The sequence below is a fragment of the Macaca thibetana genome, chromosome 3 (assembly GCF_024542745.1).
Source record: "Macaca thibetana thibetana isolate TM-01 chromosome 3, ASM2454274v1, whole genome shotgun sequence".
Classification (NCBI taxonomy): Eukaryota; Metazoa; Chordata; class Mammalia; order Primates; family Cercopithecidae; genus Macaca; species Macaca thibetana.
Window position 1 is genome coordinate 62,097,615 of NC_065580.1, and position 20,487 is coordinate 62,118,101.

A 20,487-nucleotide genomic window follows, 5' to 3' on the forward strand; every position below is an offset into this window, starting at 1 on the left:
TTTCATATTATTCTGTTGCATTAATATACTGTACAATAGTTACCTATTTTATTATTGATGTTTGGGTTGTGTTGAGTTTGGGGCTATAAAGAATGATACCAATATAAGTATGCTTGCAAGGATAATATCAAAAATATTTAATGATGGGTAAGGCAAAGTCACATACCAATCATAACAGTTGCCAAACCCATCTGAGTGGAAGCTTGGACGTGTCTCCTGGTGCACATTTTCAAAAATTTTTCTGACATCTATATCTAGGAATGGAATTATTGAATTATAAGGCATTTACTTTGTAGAGGCATTTAAATTTACAAGGTGATTTCAAGCTATTTTAAAAAAGGGTTGTACCAATTTATGCTTATATCAGTTTATACTTACATGAGAATTATTAATACATTGCCAATATTTAAGTTCCCTAGAATATATTTTTGCCAATGTAATGTGCATATGATGTCTCACTGTAGCTTAAACTGAAATTAACCTGAAACTAATGAGGTTGGGCATCCATGCATGCTTATTAATCATTTGAATTTCTTTGTCCTCTGATTTATTTGTGTATTCTTGACAGTAGTCCTTTTAAAATTGCTTTAGATAACAAATATCTTTCTGAATTTTGTGGCTTTTCTTATCAATATTTTTATAATTTATGAGAAACAGAAGTCTTTATTTTTGTGTAGTTGCGTTTATCAGATTTGCCTTTCGATTAGTATTTTTCTGTCTTAAGAATGTTTTTATAACCCGAGTTTATAAAGTTTTTTCTGTATTATCTTCTAAATGTTTTATAAATTTGACTTTCACATTGAAGTTTTAAAATTAAATGCAATTTATTTTTGCTAATTGTGTGAGATAATATCCAGTTTTATCTTTTCAAGTAGTTAATCGACCCACACTAGTCATTAAAAGTTCATGATTTTATCCAGATCTATTTTGCCTCCTCTGATACATATATATTTGTGTGTTAAGTCTGCTGATCTCACTATTTTGTTCTATTGTTCAATTTATCTATCCTGTGTTAGTACTATACTCTTTTAACTTTGGTACTTTTTAAAAATTATTCCTTAGGATTGTCTAGAGTGTAACTTGTCTACTTTTATGAGTATTAATAACTATTAGAAAAATAGTTTTCAAACTTGGTCTTCCTCTTCAAGTATGCTTTGACTTTCTTGGCATTTTGTGCATCAACATAAATTTGTAATCTTCTTGTGAAATTCCACATATATTTAAAAATGTGGTTGCATTGGGCTGGGCGTGGTGGCTCATACCTGTAATTCCAGCACTTTGGGAGGCCGAGGCGAGTGGATCACAAGGTCAAGAGTTCGAAATCAGCCTGACCAACATAGTGAAACCCCGTCTCTACTAAAAATACAAAAATTAGCCGAGTGTAGTGGTATGCACCTGTAATCCCAGCTACTCGGGGGGCTGGGGCAGGAGAATCGCTTGAACCCAGGAGACGGAGGTTGCAGTGAGCTGAGATCGCACCACTGCATTCTAGCCTGGGCGACAGGGTGAGACTCTGTCTCAATAAAAAAGAAAGAAAAAAGAAAAATGTGGTTACATTGAATACCTGCATTTGTTGCATTTGTGATTTGGGAAGGGTTGAGTATCACTACAATATTCAACTTTTTCAATCAGTGAACATGGTATTCAGGTCTTATTTAATATATTATCTGAATAAGATTCTCTGTAGAGGTCTTTAACTTCTTTGTTAATGTATTCCTAAGGATTTGATACCTTTGATGCTAATAAAAATTATCTTTTAACAATTTCATTTGTATCTAGTAGAACTGACAAATTCACTTGTATATTCTAAAGAAAATTGTTGAGTGTTTGCATTTTCTATGCATAAAGACATATAATCTATAAATAATTATAATTTTCTTTTCTTTTCTACTTCTGGTTAATATATTTGTATTTTTTTTCCATGCCTTGATACATGACTGGGATATTTGATGCAATATTAAATAGAAATGATACAATAGGTATACTTGTTTTGTTTCTGGTCTCAAAAGAAAAGTCATTCACCAACAAGTTTTATACATAGATACAATTCATTAGATTTAAAGAGTACTATTCCATTCCAAGTGTGCTATAAAGTTTTTATTGCGAATGAATTTTTAATTTCATCAAATATATCACAGTACCTTATCATTCTTATACTTTAGTATATTAATGTGGTAGACTTCATTAATTTATTTCCCAATATTAAAATACTCTTATGCAAATAGTATAATTTAACTTGATCATGATTCTTATCATTTTTATACATTGCTGGATTGGTTTTGTTCATTATTGGTTAGATATCTTGGCATCCATGAACATTTCTCATATCTGATTATTAACTTGGTTTTCTTTTGATTGGCATGGATTTTTTCATTTAATTAATCTTTTCAAATAATCAAATTTTGGAAGATTGTTTTCTTATAAATAATCCATGAAATTCTTCCTTCATTTCATAAATAATAAAATGAAAAATATAATACAAAAAAGTAAAAATATCAAAATTAAAAAAATTAAATTTGTTTGGAGTTGTTAGTTATACAAGAAGGAAAGATTTCAATATTTTTGCAATTATAGTTTTATCACTGTCTTTTAATAGATAACTATTTTGTCTCAGTCTTCAAGATCTTTAGACTGTAGTTTGAGGCATTTTCAGTTTTTAATACCTAGAAAATAAATAGTCAAAAACCTGAACTTGGTAATCATTCATCTATTTATAACTCTTTAGACCTGGCATTTCTTAAGAAAACCTCCAAGATACACTTCACCTAAGAATGCCCTTAAAAGTTTACCAGAAGTATATTACATAAAATTTGATCAATCAGTATCAATACATTCCTAAATTTAATTATTGCAGAGAGATGGATAGATAAAAAATAAAAATTTAAAGCAACTAGTTTTTTACACTGTTTTAAGGTTAAAAAATGATAGATAACTTACTTGTTATAGCAAGAGAGTATCAAAGAATGTAGTAAACATGTAAGCCCCCTCAGACATGCCTTAACTGGCCAAAAAGGGTAAATCTGAGCATTAATATGAATAATAGCTTCAAAGAATTATATTAAATATGTTTCAATCTTTGGTTTTATAATGACATTAAAAGTAAAAACAAAAAGGAATTCATTATTTTTGGAGGATGGTAGGGAACTATCTATCATTTTGAAATATGGTAAACGAATAAAGGGAAATTGTCCAGCTTTCTCTGCCTTTATCCTAGATTTCTTGTACAGACTATATCATGGGGTAACCAAATATTGACTTAAAAGAAGTTTATCTTTTTCTAAATATTTCAAGAAGAAATAATGATTGATATATAATATTATCATTTTGCAACATTTAATTAATTAATAAATATATTTTAGGGATTCAGCATCAGTGGCCACAAGCAGGACAAAGTAAGAGACCACCAGACATATGTGCCTCCCAGTACAGGAATACAAGACCAACCTGTGACAAAGAAATTGAACATGATTTGGACCAGGCATATAGAAAAAAATACCAATGTACAAGTAACGCAGAGGCAGAGAAACTTGTTAACTGAACTGTAGTATGCAATGAGCAAAACCCAGTTTGCAAGGAATCTTACAGGTGCAAAGACCAAGTGGTTTTTTTTTTTTTTTTTTTTTTTTTTTTTTTTTTTTTGAGAGAGACTCACTGAAAAAGAAGGAAGGGGTAGGAGAATATGTAAATTAAAAGACTCTTAGAAAAATATTAAAAATAGAACATGACAACTACACTAGTGTTTTGTGGGCTGTGTGAGTGATAAATCAAGAAACTGTTATCATTAAATCAGGATAGTGTTACATTTAGAAGGGTGGGAGTGAGTTGTGATAGAGATGGGTTAAATGGAAGACTTATGAGATGGCTGGCAAAGTTCAATTTTTTGGCCTGGGTGGTGGTTATAAGAATGTCTGACATCTGATCATTTATGAAGCTATGCATTTGTTTAATTCTGTTTTCTGTAACTCTGCTATATTTACAATACAATTTTAAAACTGGGCGAGTGAATATATTTACAATACAATTTTCAGAGAAGATGTCCTGAAAAGTTTTATCTTTATATTAAGGATGAATTTATCAAGTTGATAAACACAAGAAGTCAAAGGTGATATTTTCAATATTTATTAGTAAGGCTGAGGCAACAGCCTTTATACGGCACAATTTACATAAGTTATCAAGATACATCTTGTATACAATCACAAAACCAAGACATATTTTTACATAGAGTAAAACTCAAGATGGATTTACAAGCATTTTTTTTTTTAAATACAACTCTCATGTTATTTTCAGGTCAATTTATACAGTCCTTAGTCCAAGAATTTGCATTTGTCTATTAGATTTTCCAAAGGGATTTGGGTAAAACAAACAAAAAAACACATTAGCAAATCACCAACATGGCATGCAACATATAGTCAGAAACAAGACATATCTTCAAGTACTTTAGTTTTTATTTCAAAATCAGTTTTATTAAGGTGTTTATGTTTTCAGACAAGAAAATTTTTTCTTAAACCTCATATGTGTTGTTAGGATATTAGCACACACATTAATCAGTAGTGGGAGCACCTGAGCACGTCACCTAACAAATATACAGACACAATCAAACAATAATCATATTCACATGCTGAATGCCAAATGAAATGAACATTTCAACTTGGTCTACTTTACCAAATGTATACTTATGTACAAGGTAATGAATTAAGAAAATGCTCTCAATCTACCTATCAGATAAAGAATTTGATTAAATAATTTTGGCTTAATGGATACCTTTAATAATAGAACATGAAACATACAGAAAACAGCACTGTATCATATTCAATGAGAATAATTGTTTCACTCATTCATTATTGTACTATACCCAAGGTAAGTAATTATTAAATAAATAGCTCATAATTATTCATTGAGTCTTCTTTCACTTTCATTTCAAGCTCAAAAAGAGGGAAGGAAGATCACTTCTATCACACATAACACATATATAGCTGTAGTTGGCTGATTTTGGAATATTTGACATTGTAGCAATGAAAATAAGTTTTTAAAAATATTGTTATGATTTAAATAATAAAGTAAAAATACTATAAACATCTTTATGATATTTTGATGAAATGAAGCATTGATCAAATAATTTCTAATAAATTGGGCACAATATAATATATAATTTTATTTTACTTCACATCACCACCACCGCTAATATCACTACTGCTACCACCACTATCATTACAGTCATTCCTATAATAAGAATCAATATCAGCTGGTTACCAGCTATAATATTCCCACAATATGACTATTTAAATGTGTGTGATCCACAAAATTAATTCCACTGGTATGCTGAAAATATGCATTTAATTAGTGTAATTTGTTAAAATATGGGCAATATTAAGGAATAAAGACAATTGATGCCCCTTAGTCTTGATATTTTAAACTGAAATATAAATAAAGGGTTCAGAGTCACCAAAAATCTCCTTAATCTTAAGTAAAAACAGGGAAAACACCAACTTCTTGCTACTAGGGTTATTTGTGTCTGTAATGACTATTCTATCTTCCCTGTCTTTTGTAAAAATTCACTCTGTGCTTTTGTTTCTACAGCTGAAAGTTTCCTTAGGACCAATTTTTAAACCAAGAAGCAACATCAGTCTCTGATGACTCAATGAAATTGTGGGAAAAATTGAGATGCTCTTCAAGGTAAAAGTGCTGTAATTGGAGTAATTACGTATTATATAGAGATTACAAACTCTGTCAGTATTAGAATAAAAAAAAGTTAGTTCCAATAAAATGAAATAAACTAAAGAGTGAAAAACCATGTACTGTGATATGTACAAAAAAGTAAAAAACACCAAGAGCCCTATTTGCAATAAAAAAGAAACAGTTTTGTTGTAAGAAGGGTAATCGACATCATTCAGAAGAAACGCATTCATATAAGGATCAGTGTTGCATAGAATAATTCCAGTACAACCTAGAAGTTTGGTCAGCTTCAAACTTGGCACCATGGCAGGATCTTATGCTCTCTGAAGGGGAATGCTGGTGCACAAAAAGAAGCCCTGTTGTCAGCTCTGCTGATTGACCTAGCCCCATCACTAGTTCCTTGGAACGGAGGGGCTTCTATAATGGAAGGACTCCTACTCTTTCAGGTTAAATAGCTACCAAAGAGATAATCTTTGTTTTGGTGATCCCTCCATTTATATTATTCTAAAAGAAATTGCAACTGGAATGAAGAAAACTAACTGGTTATACAAACTCTCATGCATACCTCTGGATATGAGTGGCTGCAAAAGAGGATCAGGGATGAGTCAGGGTTTTCTTTCAAGGGCAAATATCAGAGCCTTTTTATGTCAGAAGGAGATCTTCTTGGACCTTTTCTTCCCCAATTATGAGTGATGATTATAGGCTTCTTCAAGTGCTAGTTTCTGCTGGAAATATCCATGGCAACCATCAGCAGATCTAATAGTTTCTAAAAATAAAATACTAGCAATATAATGTTTTTGATGATTCCACTCTCCCATGCTCATTTTAGAGCAATGTCAATGGTAAATGACATTGTACTGTCAGTGGAGGGGGATTAAAAAATAGAGGGAAGAAAAGTTATGGTTATCTTTCTCAGTTTGCAGAAGAGTGAATTTATATTCTGAGTGAATTTATATATATATATATAAAACTGATTTCTTTAAAAATGAGAAAATTCAATATCCAACCAATATCTAGAGATGGGTTTCTCTAATCCCACTAACACTTCACCATTAAATAAAGCAGAAAGTTTTAAGTTCAGAATGCTCTAAGAAGCAATTTGATTTATTTATTTTGGGTAGAATGTAGGAATTGGGTAAGACCAGCATTATTCATTTAATTGAGGATAACAAAATTTGCAAATCCTTTTCATGTAATTCTTCACGTTTATTCAGGTTAAAGTTTATATTTTAAATAAAAAATAAGTTTTGCAGCTAATTTACTGCTTTTATCCATGTCAATCCTTGCCATTGGTTTAGATGATGGTTTCCACATATAAAATTTGAGAATTAAAAAGCTATGTAATAATTATTCCTCACTTCTGTGTATAAAACTATATTTGGAAATGTGCTTTCATCTCTCATGGATCATTGATTTATCATCACAACATCTCATTTGGAAGGTTAAGGATATATAATTATTTTTATCCTACAGATAAGAAAACTGGGGTAAAGTGAGTTTAAGTGACATGTGCAAGGTGACATAGTCAGTGGCAGAACTAAGACCAGAAGACAGGCTTTTATTCCCTGCTGAGTGTGTTTTCCACAACTTTCACGTTACTTCCTTAATTAATAATGCTAATAGAGAAGAGGGTGCTTGATTTTAAGACTTGGACATTAGTTGTTTTATTCATTATTATTAAAATAGCTCAAAGTATATTTTAATCTCCAGTAAGTGTTGACTTTTCACATATTTTCCCAACATTGATGAACTTGATCACTGTGATATTGTCACTAAAGTAAGAAAATAGAGCACTAGAAAGAACTCATTTAGTGTCATGTTTTCATGATACAATCAGTAAATGAATTAACTCATTAAGGAAAAAAAAAGGGTAAAATATTATGAAATGAGGAAATGATATCCATTTAATTAATCAGTATCACAAGATTAATATAGTTCGTTTGCCAGAGAAAGAATTTTCTTTCTCTGTCAATGCATCACGCAAGAGAAAGGAAATGTGCAGGATAATACATTTATTTGCAGTTTCACAAAGAGTAAGTTATCATGCTTCCTAGAACATATCAGTTTACTCTAGGTCCTTTGGTACATAGATTGAAGATGTCTTGGCTTAATGGTAAATTATGAAGATTTTGATGGTTTCAAACAAAATTCCAGTATTTTATGGGACAACATTCTTCTTTGTTAGCCAGTCACAGTTTTATTTCTAGATAAATTCAATTTTATTTTTACCTAGTATTATCTTCACTCTACATTATTTCAAGTTACACTGAAACAAATGTGCTTTTACCACATGGATTCCAAAGTCAGTGTTGTATACCCTTGTAACATTTAGACACACAGAAAACTGGTAAGATACGGCCTAAAAGGCATAATTTGTACATCTCCTATTCCATTTTCCCTAAGAACATAGCCACCTCACTTCCAGTCCTGGACACATATTGTAGGTATATTTTATGTCCGAATCTGAAAGCATCTGGTTGTCTGAATAGAAGATGATGAAGGAAGATTTTTGAAGTTTTGAAAACTGAGATTTGTTACATCAGTTCTTTCCTTTCAACCAAGGCTTCTTTGCATAAAGAATTACCTTTGTGCTACATGGAAACCACATTAATCTTTGAGCCTCTGTCTTAAGGTATAGCTCAACTCTGCTCAAAGATTTTTGCCTTAAGTAATCAAAATTTGTTTCACAGTTTCTCTTCACAGCCATGGGAAATTCAAGGTCTCAGAACTCCATTCCTTTTTATTTTCAATATGTGAACTTTTTCAATCGAATATCTTTGTGTGATACATACACAACAATAAATGTACAAGGTATTAAGCATGTTTTTGCCTGTTGTTCCCATTCTTACATTTGCCTCTCAAAACTTAGCTTAGTTTCTAACTGTAGTCTTGATGTGAGGCTATTTAGAGCAGTTTCTATACCCTGAGAAGACGTGTTTCTTCAATGCGTTTGAGTAGGACTGACCAAAAGTTTGTGCCAATTGACTATTCTTTTTCTGAGATCCACTTTGTCAAGCCAGATACAGGCTTCACCAATTAAGGTCTTTTTCATAAACTTTCCTCCATTGGAGAAAAGTAAAATCTAGAAAAAATAGTCAAAAATAAACATATTTAATTTATATACGTATATATGTGTACAGTTTTCAATCTCTTTTAAGAACATTTAATCATCAAAAAAATAGCACAAAAGAGGGTGACGCTGAGTAGAAGTAGCAGATATACTTGCAGGAGAACTAATAATCAAGGTGTTCTCTAAAGATTTGCATGTAATATAAATTAACGCACATCAACATTTGTATTATTCTGCAAAGGAAAAGACACATTCTGAAGAAAATGAGAATACTAGGTAAGAAATGTATAACCAGCCAATTCTAAGTTTATGCTTAAATTGATGGAAAGTTTCACAAAATAACTTTGCCAAATAATTTTTTACTAGTTTACACGAAGCCAAATCAAATAAAAGATTATCTGAATTCTGAACAAATAAATATAACTTCACCGGGCATTGTTTTTATTTAGTGTTAAATTTTCTGATGATTTTACTACAGTATGTACTTCCAAACTGCTTTTTGAAGTCATATGCAGAACTTATCACAAGGGTCTCAAACTAAAGAATTTTTTTTTTCATTTTAAAGATGAGTTGAAGGAAAGGTAGAGAGCATTCAGAGGAGCTAAGCATTAATCCTTGTAATTGTATTCTCTTTTTCTCTTCAGAATCTCCTTTGGTTATATAATTTACCCTTATTCCTGGCTAAAACTTAACTTTTATGCTTCTGACTTCAAAATTTGTACATCCAGATATGACTGTCTCTTCTGATTTCTGATTCAGGGATTTCAAATGACATTGTGTATTTTCACTTGAATCTCTGCCTTCTTATCAAATTCATTTCAGAAAAACTCTTGATCTTTCTCTATTCCAAATCCCCTGACTACGTAATCTCTGTGAAATAATACATTTGTTGACACAGACTTCAGAGTGTCATTTTTCTTTATTCCTTTCTAGTCTAATATCAGTTAATCTTCTCAATACATTTTTGCTTTGTAATATCTTTTATCTTTGTCTCTAATTCAAACCTTTAATTTCCTGTACCATGGTCTCTTCCTACATTTTTTTCTCTTTTCTCATTCCCCCATTTCTACTTTCATTCCTTGTCTCTATATCTCCTGAAAACCTACTATGTGCAAAGCATTGTGTAGGCTGTAGGCAATGAAAATTAGGCCTTGCCCTAGAGAAACTGATAGCATAGAAGCAATGACAGATAAGTACAGATATTGTTGTTACAAGACAGACTGAAATTGGTAACCTAATAATAGAAGCAAAATGTTTTGTGAATACAGTATGATGAATGATACCCAGGGTCATCAGTAAGGAGAGATGAAAGATGTGGAGTATTGTAATAGATGGTGAGAGTTGGAAAAGGGAGCTTTGAAGGGCGGAAAAATATGAGCAAAGGATTGGAGGCTTAACATGACTTGAAGAGAGTCTGTTGTGACTGGAGTATTGAGTGGAAAAGTATCCAAGGAGCTGAGACTAAGTCAGTCCAATTAAAACTCACTTTGGAAGACTCTGAATGATTCAAGATAATGATTCAAGATAATTGAAGACCTTTAATGTAAACTAACAAGTTTAATGTAAACTAACTAGGGTTTTAAAAGGTAACTCTGGCAGTGCTGTGATGAAATGAACTAAACGGATAAGACATAAATTACAATTGGCCAGGTAAACAGGTGAAATGATTTGAATAACAAAGATGGGGACCTAAAAAGGTTTAGTGGCAGTGAGCATGGAAATAAGAGGAATCTATGTAAAATAAACTGCAGGCAGAGTAGAGAAGGCTTGGCAACTGATTGGATGAGGTGAATGGGCTGTGGAATTCTAAAAGACTCCTGGGGAGATACTGCTAAAAAATAATTAACTTCTCAAATGTCATATAGTGTATGATCAGTATATAAATATTGAATAATGGAATAAAAATAAATACAACATGAATGAGAAGTTTTACATATCAACTACATAATACAGAGTTACCTGAAGAGAATGTCCTGCAGGACTTAGACTGAATCGAAAAGTTTCATTGAATGAAGGCTCTCGATCATGTCTGCATACTCTTGTTTTTTTCTTGATCACCTTTTTTTGGGTAGAAATATTCATCACATATATTTTCACATATAAATCTGAAAATAAGAATTCAGCCTATTAAATTCCATCAGTCGTATAAATTTCTATTGAAAGAATTATAACAGTATACTGAGAGTTCTTCCTACATTTTGTACCAAGCCAGCAGATTGTAAACAATTTGTTTCAGACAACATAAAATGATTAAAAGATATGCCTATTTATTATTTTTTTGAGACAGGGTCTTACTCTGTCACCAGTCTGGAATGCAGTGGCCAGATAGCTCACTTAACCTCAAACTACTAGGCTCAAGTGATCTCTCTGCTTTAGCCTTCTACATAGTGGGGACTACAGGCAGGAGCGACCACATCTAGCTGATATATCTATTTTCTTAGCAATTTAAATTTGTCCTTCTGTTGTCTAATGAATATAACACGCTAATGTATATGTTAAAATATCTAGCTAAAAACCGAAAGAAAACAACTTGTTACATATGTTAATCAGTTCTTTTTTCTGACCTATTTACTGTACAGTTCAAATTTTAGTTAACATTTTCCAGAATATATGACACATCCCTAAAAAATTCTAGATATATTGATCACTATAATAAAATTAGATACCTGGTAGATGATCAGGAGACTTAAATTTGTATGTAATATTTCTGCATTGGAGAATTTCAACTATTAGTTGTTCACCATCTGTCTTCATTTCCTTCTTCAGTGCAATCTTTATTTCTCCCATTACCTGAGTTTTAGCTGGGAGAATTTAATAAAAATGTAAAGAAGTATGTAATGCCATATATGAAATGTTTAGTTCAATAATTCATTCATACATTCATTTACTGTTTATCAAGTGCTAAATATCTTATGACATCCTAAGTGCTAAATATCTTATGACTGTATTTTATTCATCTGTGTACTTATTCACAGATGAATAAATTTATTCACGGATGAATAAAATACACAAAATTTATCACAGATTCATTTATTTAGATATGAATAAAATACAGTTCCATGCCCTTAAAGCCCTTAAAGAGTGAACAATCTTATGGGCAGACTGATAAATATACAGATGCTTACACCAAAGTATGTTAAATATTATGATAGCTTAGTAACAAGGGAGGTATGGAGAAATGCATGTAGATCAATTTTACTCAACTGTAGACTTTTAGGGCAGAAGAAGTAATAGATATGACTGTATCAATTCACAAAGATATGACTCTATCAAGAGATACGACTCTATATCAATTCATGCATTAATTCACTTATTCATTCTCCAACAAATATTTTATTTCCCACCCTACTCTGTGCTAAGTACTCTGCTAGGAAGAGTGAATATAATGATAAGCCAAAATGTGGGTGCTTATTGGTTTCATGGTTTTTCTATCTATTGGGAAGAAAACCATTAATCAAATATTTCCATCAATAAATATATAACTATAAAAAGAGGAAAGGTTCTGAAGTACAGAAGCATGGTTTCAATGGAGGCTAAAACAAAGGAGCAGATATCTAGGGAGGTGCTGCTTAAGCTGAAACCAGAAGGATGAGAGTTAATTAGGTGAGATGGATTAGGGAGGACATTCCAGAGAGAAGGAACAGTGTGTTCGCAAAAGGAAACATAACATGAGAAATAAATGCCTATGAGATTGTAACATATTGGAAATTGAAGCCATGTTAAGAATTTGTTTTTTCCCTTTAGATCTATAGGAATCTATTGAAGGTCTTTAAACATGGCTGTAGATAATTTATTCTCAAACATTTTGATCTCAGGAATTATTTACACTCAAAGAAATTGAGGGTCTTCAAAGAATATTTGTTTATGTGGATAACTACCAATATTAGAAATATAAAATTTCTAATTTTTAATTAAAATTCCAAAGTAGATATTTAAAAATATTTATTAATCAAATTAAATGACAATAACTGCTTTAATGAAAATGTTTTAATGAACATAACCATATTTTCCAAAACAAAAATATAATAGATGTACTCTTTTATATTTTTACAATTTCATTAGTGCATGGCTTAATAGAAGACAGCTGCATTCTCTTTCTTTCTTTCTCTTTCCTTTCTTTCTTTCTCCTTCCTTCCTTCTGTAGAGATGGAGTCTTGCCATATTGCCTAGGCTGGCCTCACATGGCCTTAAGCAATCCTCCTGCCTTGGCCTTCCAAAGCGCTGGGATTACAGGCATGAGCCACACTGCACTTCACCTCTTTTTTTCCTTTTAGAGATAGGTTCTCACTCTGTCTCTCAGGCTGAAATGCAGTGGCCTGATCATGGCACACTGCAGCCTCAGACTTCTTAAGTCAACCATTATATTTTGGTATGTGTCATAAGCACTTTAAGAATTTTTCCTATTTAATCACATGAATATTAGAAAGAAATGCACTGAAGGATTTAGATTTTTAAACAGTTGAACTGATTCATTGAGGATACCCTTAAGTGAAACTGGCATATTTTTCCCTGTAAGAGCATGTTGGTAAATAAATAAAGTGTCTACATGCACAGTTTCTTGCCTCTGCCTTAATTGGAAATAAGTTCCTAGCACTTTCATGCACTATTACTTTGCACTACCAATATAAATGTCAACCAAGTGAAATAGGTAATAATTTCAGTGTGTTTTGAAAATGATTTTGACTTTATGAACTTAAAAATCTCGGGGAACCATGGAGCTCTGTGAACCACATTTTGAGAACAACTGTTATAGAGTATAGTTGACTCATTTTTGGAAGAAATGAAATAACAAAACACTGTGAATAAAGTTCTAAAATTATTAGGCTATAGTTATTTGATCATTTTGATTTAATTTTGTAACATTTTGGGAAAATAATTGATAGAGGTATTCTTTTCTAGATTAAGCAACTGTTTGATTAAATTAACTTAAATTTTGTAAGTCCAGATATACCCTTACATGTGGAAAAATGTCTATAACATATCTCTCCTCAGTCTCTTCCTCTGTCAAAGAACTAATACTGTAGCCCAAAAATTGACAAAATTCTCTTCTATGTGTTTTATAAACTAAAATACAAACCTTCTAGATAGAATTAAATAATAATTCATGAGCCAATGATTACAGATAGTTAGTCCACAGTAGAGAGAGGTTTACTTTCAAGAAACTCTAAGTATAAGTCAAAGATTTTATATCCAGCTAAACTGTCTTTCAAGTATCAAGCCTATAATTTTCAGCATGAAAGAACTCAGGGAATACTTCATAAAGTTTGACTCTCTGAGAAGGACATAAGATCCTTTTTATCAAATCCAAGAGACAACTAGAGAAACTTCAGCAAAAGGACTGATGGTAATTATTCAATATAATTAATTATAGAATGAAGATTGAGCATTCATTGGTGGAAGAGATAGTATGGAAATGCCATATTTCTGACAGTATAAAGTATGAAACTAAAAATTAATGAATAAAGAAGGGAGAGAGAAACAGGAAAGCAGAATGGGATTATTGATTTTTGTATAGGTAATAGGTAACAAAGGATGCCATTTAAAACTAACAAACCAGGTAGTCAATGGTCATGTAAGAGAAACAGGAGTTAGACATGATAAAAACTATAAATAAAAGGAAAACCTTTAGAACAATGATACAAAAATTTCTTAATTCCAAAAGAAAATTTAAAAACTCAGAGGTCAAGGGGAGAAATATCATAAATATGACATAATATATACAATGCTTATAAAATGCAGAGTTGAGATCAAGCATATCTATTATATCACTAAACATGAGTAAGTTTTAGCTAGCCTATTTTAAATTTTTTTTCAGATTGGCTCATAAAGCAAAGCCTAGTTCTATACAATGTATAAGAAATACAACTAGTTTTGTTCCAAATAGTAAAAAATACAGATATTGGCAAGTGTGTCAGGCATACGGAATCAATAAGAGTGCAGAGGTTGAGATCTTATTATCATGTAAAACAGAATTCTGGCCAAAATGCAGCAAACAAGACAAAGACACTGTATGAAACTAGAAATTCATAAATTATAATGAAGACACAACATTTATCAATATCCATGTACCACTTATGTAAAGTTGAAACTACAAAGTAAGATGTAAGGATGTAGAGGATTTAAGGAGGAGTAAAGATGATAATAATGCAATATTAACATTATAAGAAAAGGCAAGTGAACTAAAAAACTAGATAAAATATTGAGACACTATAATCAATAAAATAGATCTCATGGATATATATCAAACACTATACCCTGATAATAACAAATATACCTTTTTCTCAGTCATCTATGGAACATATTCAACAATTGATCATATATTGAGTTACAAAGAAGACATTAGTGAGTTCTATAAAATGAAGCTATTATCAACATTATGTGATAATACACTCAATGGCTTTCAACTAACCAACTTTCGAGTGAATGGAAAAATACTATGAAAAATAATGACAATAAAACACTATATATCAGAATCTGTAAGAGTTAAAGAAATGATCACATGAAAATAAATGGCTTTAAACTCCTATATCATTTCAAGTAATAATTAGAAAATACACATATTCTTCTATCTGCTATCAATAAAAAATAAAAAATACAGTTGGTTTAAATTCCAACTCAAAATCTAGAAAGGAACAACAAAGTAAAACAAAAGTACAAGACAGAAAATAATAAAGATGTCCACTAAAATTAATAGAGAACAGAAAAAAAGTAGATAATAAATAAAAATTCTGGTGCTTTGAAAAAATCCATCAACAAACTAGAAAACTTAATAGTGAATTTAGTCAACATCACCTGGCTTCTTAACATTCCTATTTAGAAACGACATGCACTCTCTTAACTGCAACACTACTATCCTCTCAATGATTTGGTATAAAACGTCTGGTGTCATGAATATACCCTACTACTAATTGACTCACATTTTGTTTATACATTCTTGACAGATGGGAAACTACAAATCTCACCTTATATGTTTCTTTGAATTTGCGAGGGCAAATTCAGTTCTGATTCCTTAACCATTTTAAATAATCATAAACAAGCCCATTAAAATCTCTCTTTTTTAAAAGGACCTTCACAGGAAAGTAAAGAATCTCTAAAATAAAAATGAGAAAATCAGAGATCTTAAGATCTCCCTTCTTCAATATCTAGAGAATTTGGCGGCGGGGGGTGGGGGGGTGGGTGGGTAAGCAGAAAAAAATGTAAAATGTACGAAAGTGTTAATCAGTACCAACAAAGCAAGGAATAGGCTATAGTTTCTGAACAGATAATCCAAAGAAGTGATGTCTGGGAATGAAAAGGCAGTTTCTGGTAAGGTACAAGTTAGCAGCATTCTTGAGTACAACAATATCACAAAATCTTGTCAGGAAACGAGAAATGAATTGACAAAGCCCTGAGAATTATTACTAAATCCCCCATCATAGGGAAGTAGATGAACAATGAGAGTAGCCAGCCCTAGAAAAAAATCAAAATAGGCCTGGCGCGGTGGCTCACGCCTGTAATTGCAGCCCTTTGGGAGACCGGGGTGGGCGGATCACGAGGTCAGGAGATCCAGACCATCCTGGGTAACACAGTGAAACCCTGTCTCCACTAAAAACACAAAAAATTAGCCAGGCATGGTGGCGGACACCTGTAGTCCCAGCTACTCAGGAGGCTGAGGCAGGAGAATGGCGTGAACCTGGGAGGCGGAGCTTGCAGTGAGCCGAGATCACGCCACTGCACTCCAGCCTGGGCGACAGAGCCAGACTCCATCTTAAAATATATAAATAAATAAATAAATAAATAAATAAATAAATAAATAAATCAAAATAAACCTTTGAGAGTGGCAGCCTTGGCTTATCACTATGAAGATGCAAGAGTTTCAGTAGAATCAGGAAAAACAGCCATGCCTCCCCATTACTGGAGCTCCAAGATAAAGTAGGAGACATATGTAAAGCTTAGTATATCTTTTCATAGGAATAACATACACCTCAGCTTGATTGAGTGAATACTGACAGAAAACATTTAATCAAATGGTAAAAGAGGGAGCAAAAAACCTAGTTAAATAAGGTGGCAAATCTGTCTATAAGGCAACTCTCACTCTTTCCTTTAAAGCCATAGAAAAGTAGATAGCTACTCCTCAATCTCTCAAACCATACCTGGGAGGGAAGGAAAAAGAGGATTCTAACATGGAAGGGAGGGAGTCAAGGAAAATTCTCTCTTGCTCTTTGGAGTCAATAGTAGTTGTGAATAGAATTGATCACACTAATGATCATGATGAAATAGAATAGCAAGACAAATTTTATCTGGGAGAAATTCACTTTGATAGGTCATAGTCTTCTGTTATAGACCTAAAATCCCAACACACCGCATATGTGAAATTTGTTGTTTTTCACCTTCTCACTTGGGGAGAAAAGTGTAATTAAAAACTTGCTAATTGAAGTTCTCAAGTAATCACATTGCTTGTTTCTTTCTTGGAACGCTTAACTTCACAGGCTTCACAGTGTGATACTTGTGAAATTTTTTTTAAAAGTTTCTCTCTGTTCAAAGATTGAACCAGCTTGTTCTTTGCTACTAAAGGAAAAAAGGACGTGCTTACTGAGGTTGTCTCAAAGCAGGTGGTTGCATCATTGTGGGTCCATTGCTATCTCTTATATCTGACCTTTTATAGGTTTGTTATGTTTTTTTTCTTTTGAAGCAAATACATAGATGGAGGCAAAATCCTCCATGTTTGCAGGTTGGGCGGCAGCTCCAGACCTGCTTGAGCCTTTGAACAAAACAAGCAAACAAACAAACAAACAAAAATCCATCACACACACAGAGGACATGTGATGATGTTTTATAATATGGTTTGGATAAAGAGTGAAACGGCATTAGAAAATGCTTTGACCAGCCTTCTGGTCTCCTGGTGTCCTGAAACTTATGCTTCTTTGGTTGTATTAAAAGAATAAAAATTAATCCTACTCTAGAGAAGGTATTTATCCTATAATGTGGCACAAATCTACAACTTAAGAACAGAGAGAAGGAGAAGAGGAAGGGATGGAGGATGTAGAAGTCATGGTTAAAAATGAAATGACAATATATGAGGTGAAAATGGAGATGCCAGATCTAAGGACACTAATAATCAAATTTTAAAACTATTAATGAAGTACAAACATCATGGAACAAAATAAGGTAAGATAAAAATTAAGATTATTGACACAGAGGAAAGAAAGAAGATAACATAGAGAACATAGAGAATAAAGGTAGAGAACAAAGATTGAGGTATAGAGAAGAAAACAATCATACGGTTAATGGTTTCTCAGGAAAAGTAAGTTCAATAGAATAGAAAATAATATCTATTTAAAAATACCAAATTATTTCTCCAAAATAACAGAAGAATAAATCTGCGAACCAAAAGAGCATCCTATATTCCTGGAAATATTGATGAGTTGATACACTGATATATCCCATTTCATATTATACTTCAAGAATATAGGAATCATTCTTAAAAGGATTCAGGAGAAAAAGAAATAAGCTCTCTGAAAGATATATTGATGTATAAAAGAAAGTCATTCTGAAATATATGACTATGGCAGAGGATACAGCAATGACTGAGTGAAAGAAAGAAGGAAAGAAAGGAAAAAAAGAGGGAGGAGGGAAGGGAGAAAGAGACAGGGAGGGAGGAAGGACTTGAAGATGAAATCCAGACAATTAATAAAATAATGAAAAAAGAAAGTGGAAGAGAACTAACTTACTCACATTTTAAAACAGAGAATCAATTGATAGAATTTAAAATTAAAATATAGTATTAGGCTGGGCACGGTGGCTCATACCTGTAATCCCAGCACTTTGGGAGGCACAAGTGGATGGATCATTTGAGGACAGGAGTTCTAGACCAGCCTGGCCAACATAGCAAAAACCTGTCTTTACTAAAAATACAAAAATTAGCCAGGCATGGTGGCGCGAGCCTGTAATCCCAGCTCCTCGGGAAGCTGAGGCACGAGAGTCGCTTAAACTTGGGAGGCAGAGGTTTTAGTGAGCCAGGATCGTGCCACTGCACTCCAGCCTGGGTGACAGAGTTAGACTCTGTCTCAAAAAAAAAAAAAAAAGTATTAAAATGTATAATTATTCAACCTCAATATTTTAAATTTTGTCTCGTAAACTTAGTGAAAATTTTAAATAAAGTAATATGGCTAAAATATTTATTGAAATTAACTCATTCATTTGTTCTTTCCTTAAAATATTTTATAAATTTAAAATATCATTTTTTGATGATGAACATGAATAATTTAATTCTACACTAACAAAATTGATTACTGCTTTCTCTTTAGCTAAAGTGTTTCTACTAATGTAATTGTCAAATTGGCTTATTTTTATCTTCCAGAGCATTTCTTAAATCACTTTCTGGTGCTTCATTCTCAATATATACAATGGCCTTCTCACTTTTGAATTTTCTCAGATAAAAAGTTTCTATATATTTTATCTTTGAAAAATATGTGTATGTGGTCTCTATACACATACATTTGTACACATACCTCTCTCTCTAGCTATCTAATTTGTATTTATAGAGAAATATATTTTAGGACAACATTACGATGAACAGAATACAATCTCATCATTTCATAAAAAGACATAGGTTGGTATAATTTCTATTTTACACATGAGTAAAAAGTGATTTGGGTATTTTAAGTAACTTGCCAAGTTGTTAAATGGCCCAAGCTGAATTTTAATCTAGGTCTTCTGATTTTAAGTCTGAGGCTCCATTCTCCCATGGCCACCTTAGATTTTCCGTGAATAAGATTGTGAAAACACTGACTTCATGGGAATATTCTCTTTAAAACATTTTTGTAACACAGTATCAGAATAAAAGAGTTTACAGAGGCTATTTTGCTCTTTGATTTTAGCCACATACTGGACTTTAGAAAGAGGAGATGGCATAGTAAGCAACTCTTTAAATTGTTTAAACAATGGAAGATGTCTTCCAGAAGTTATTGTCTACATAGGCACATTAGGTCAATTATGAAAATTGTCTAGATTAAACAATAAACACAGCAATACTATTTTTGAAATATTCTTCATCATGTGAAATTGCTAAAACATGAAAAGTGAATATTAATTGAGAAGATATTTCTTTTTTGTTACATTATTGGTATCTGTACCACTTAACTGGGCATAGTATAAAGTGAGTTTACTATCTCTCAGAATTCTAAGAATTCTATTGCAACCTCCGCAGCTTTTACCAGTGCAAGACCGTTTTAGGCAAAAGTCTCTCTAGAGGCAAGTTTTAAGTAACTGGAAATGAATACAATGTGGAAGAGAAAAGGAAAGAATGGTGCCTTGTAAAAGAAAAGTCTGTGTAAGAAAAAAAGCAAAGAGTGAATAAAATTCTCATCCCATTACACTGCGAAAATTTGTGAATTTTCACTAATAAATACCACACAGCAATGAGATAGGTCACTGGTGTTAGCTAATGAAGTCTGAATTGGTGTCTGATAAGATGGATATTTAGCCGTGACAGTCTATCACCTCATAATTTGTTACCTAGCTCCCATCACTTATTCCAAATCTATGAAAAGTCTAATGAAGAATTAAGATGGATTTTAAAAACCAGGAATTCTGGCTTCTAGCCCTGTGAGATGGTAGGCAAGTCATTAAATCTTCTGCTTTAAATAATTGTGTTGATTTACTTAGTTTTCAAACCCAGTCATTATGGAAAGTCTTATTAATGCCCAAATACCTGTTAATAGCCAAAGTAGTGATGTATATTCCCTCATGTGCAATTTGATTTT

General features: G+C 32.2%; 1 protein-coding gene and 1 long non-coding RNA gene across 7 annotated transcripts in view; one reads left to right on the forward strand and one right to left on the reverse strand.

Moving 5' to 3' along the window:
- Positions 1–5,665, forward strand: part of LOC126949904 (uncharacterized) — a 109,024-nt gene extending 103,359 nt beyond the window's left edge. Inside the window, exon 3 of the long non-coding RNA XR_007723993.1 lies at positions 5,578–5,665. This is a non-coding gene — a long non-coding RNA (uncharacterized LOC126949904). The remainder of the gene's footprint in view (positions 1–5,577) is intronic.
- Positions 4,103–20,487, reverse strand: part of PCLO (piccolo presynaptic cytomatrix protein) — a 396,658-nt gene continuing 380,273 nt past the window's right edge. For all 6 annotated transcript variants that reach the window (XM_050782798.1, XM_050782796.1, XM_050782795.1 and 3 more), the window contains 3 exons: positions 11,410–11,544; positions 10,703–10,848; positions 4,103–8,755 (listed from right to left, as the gene is read on the reverse strand). In XM_050782798.1, the coding sequence (XP_050638755.1) occupies positions 8,615–8,755; positions 10,703–10,848; positions 11,410–11,544 (422 nt within the window). In that variant the 3' untranslated portion in view covers positions 4,103–8,614. The remainder of the gene's footprint in view (positions 8,756–10,702; positions 10,849–11,409; positions 11,545–20,487) is intronic.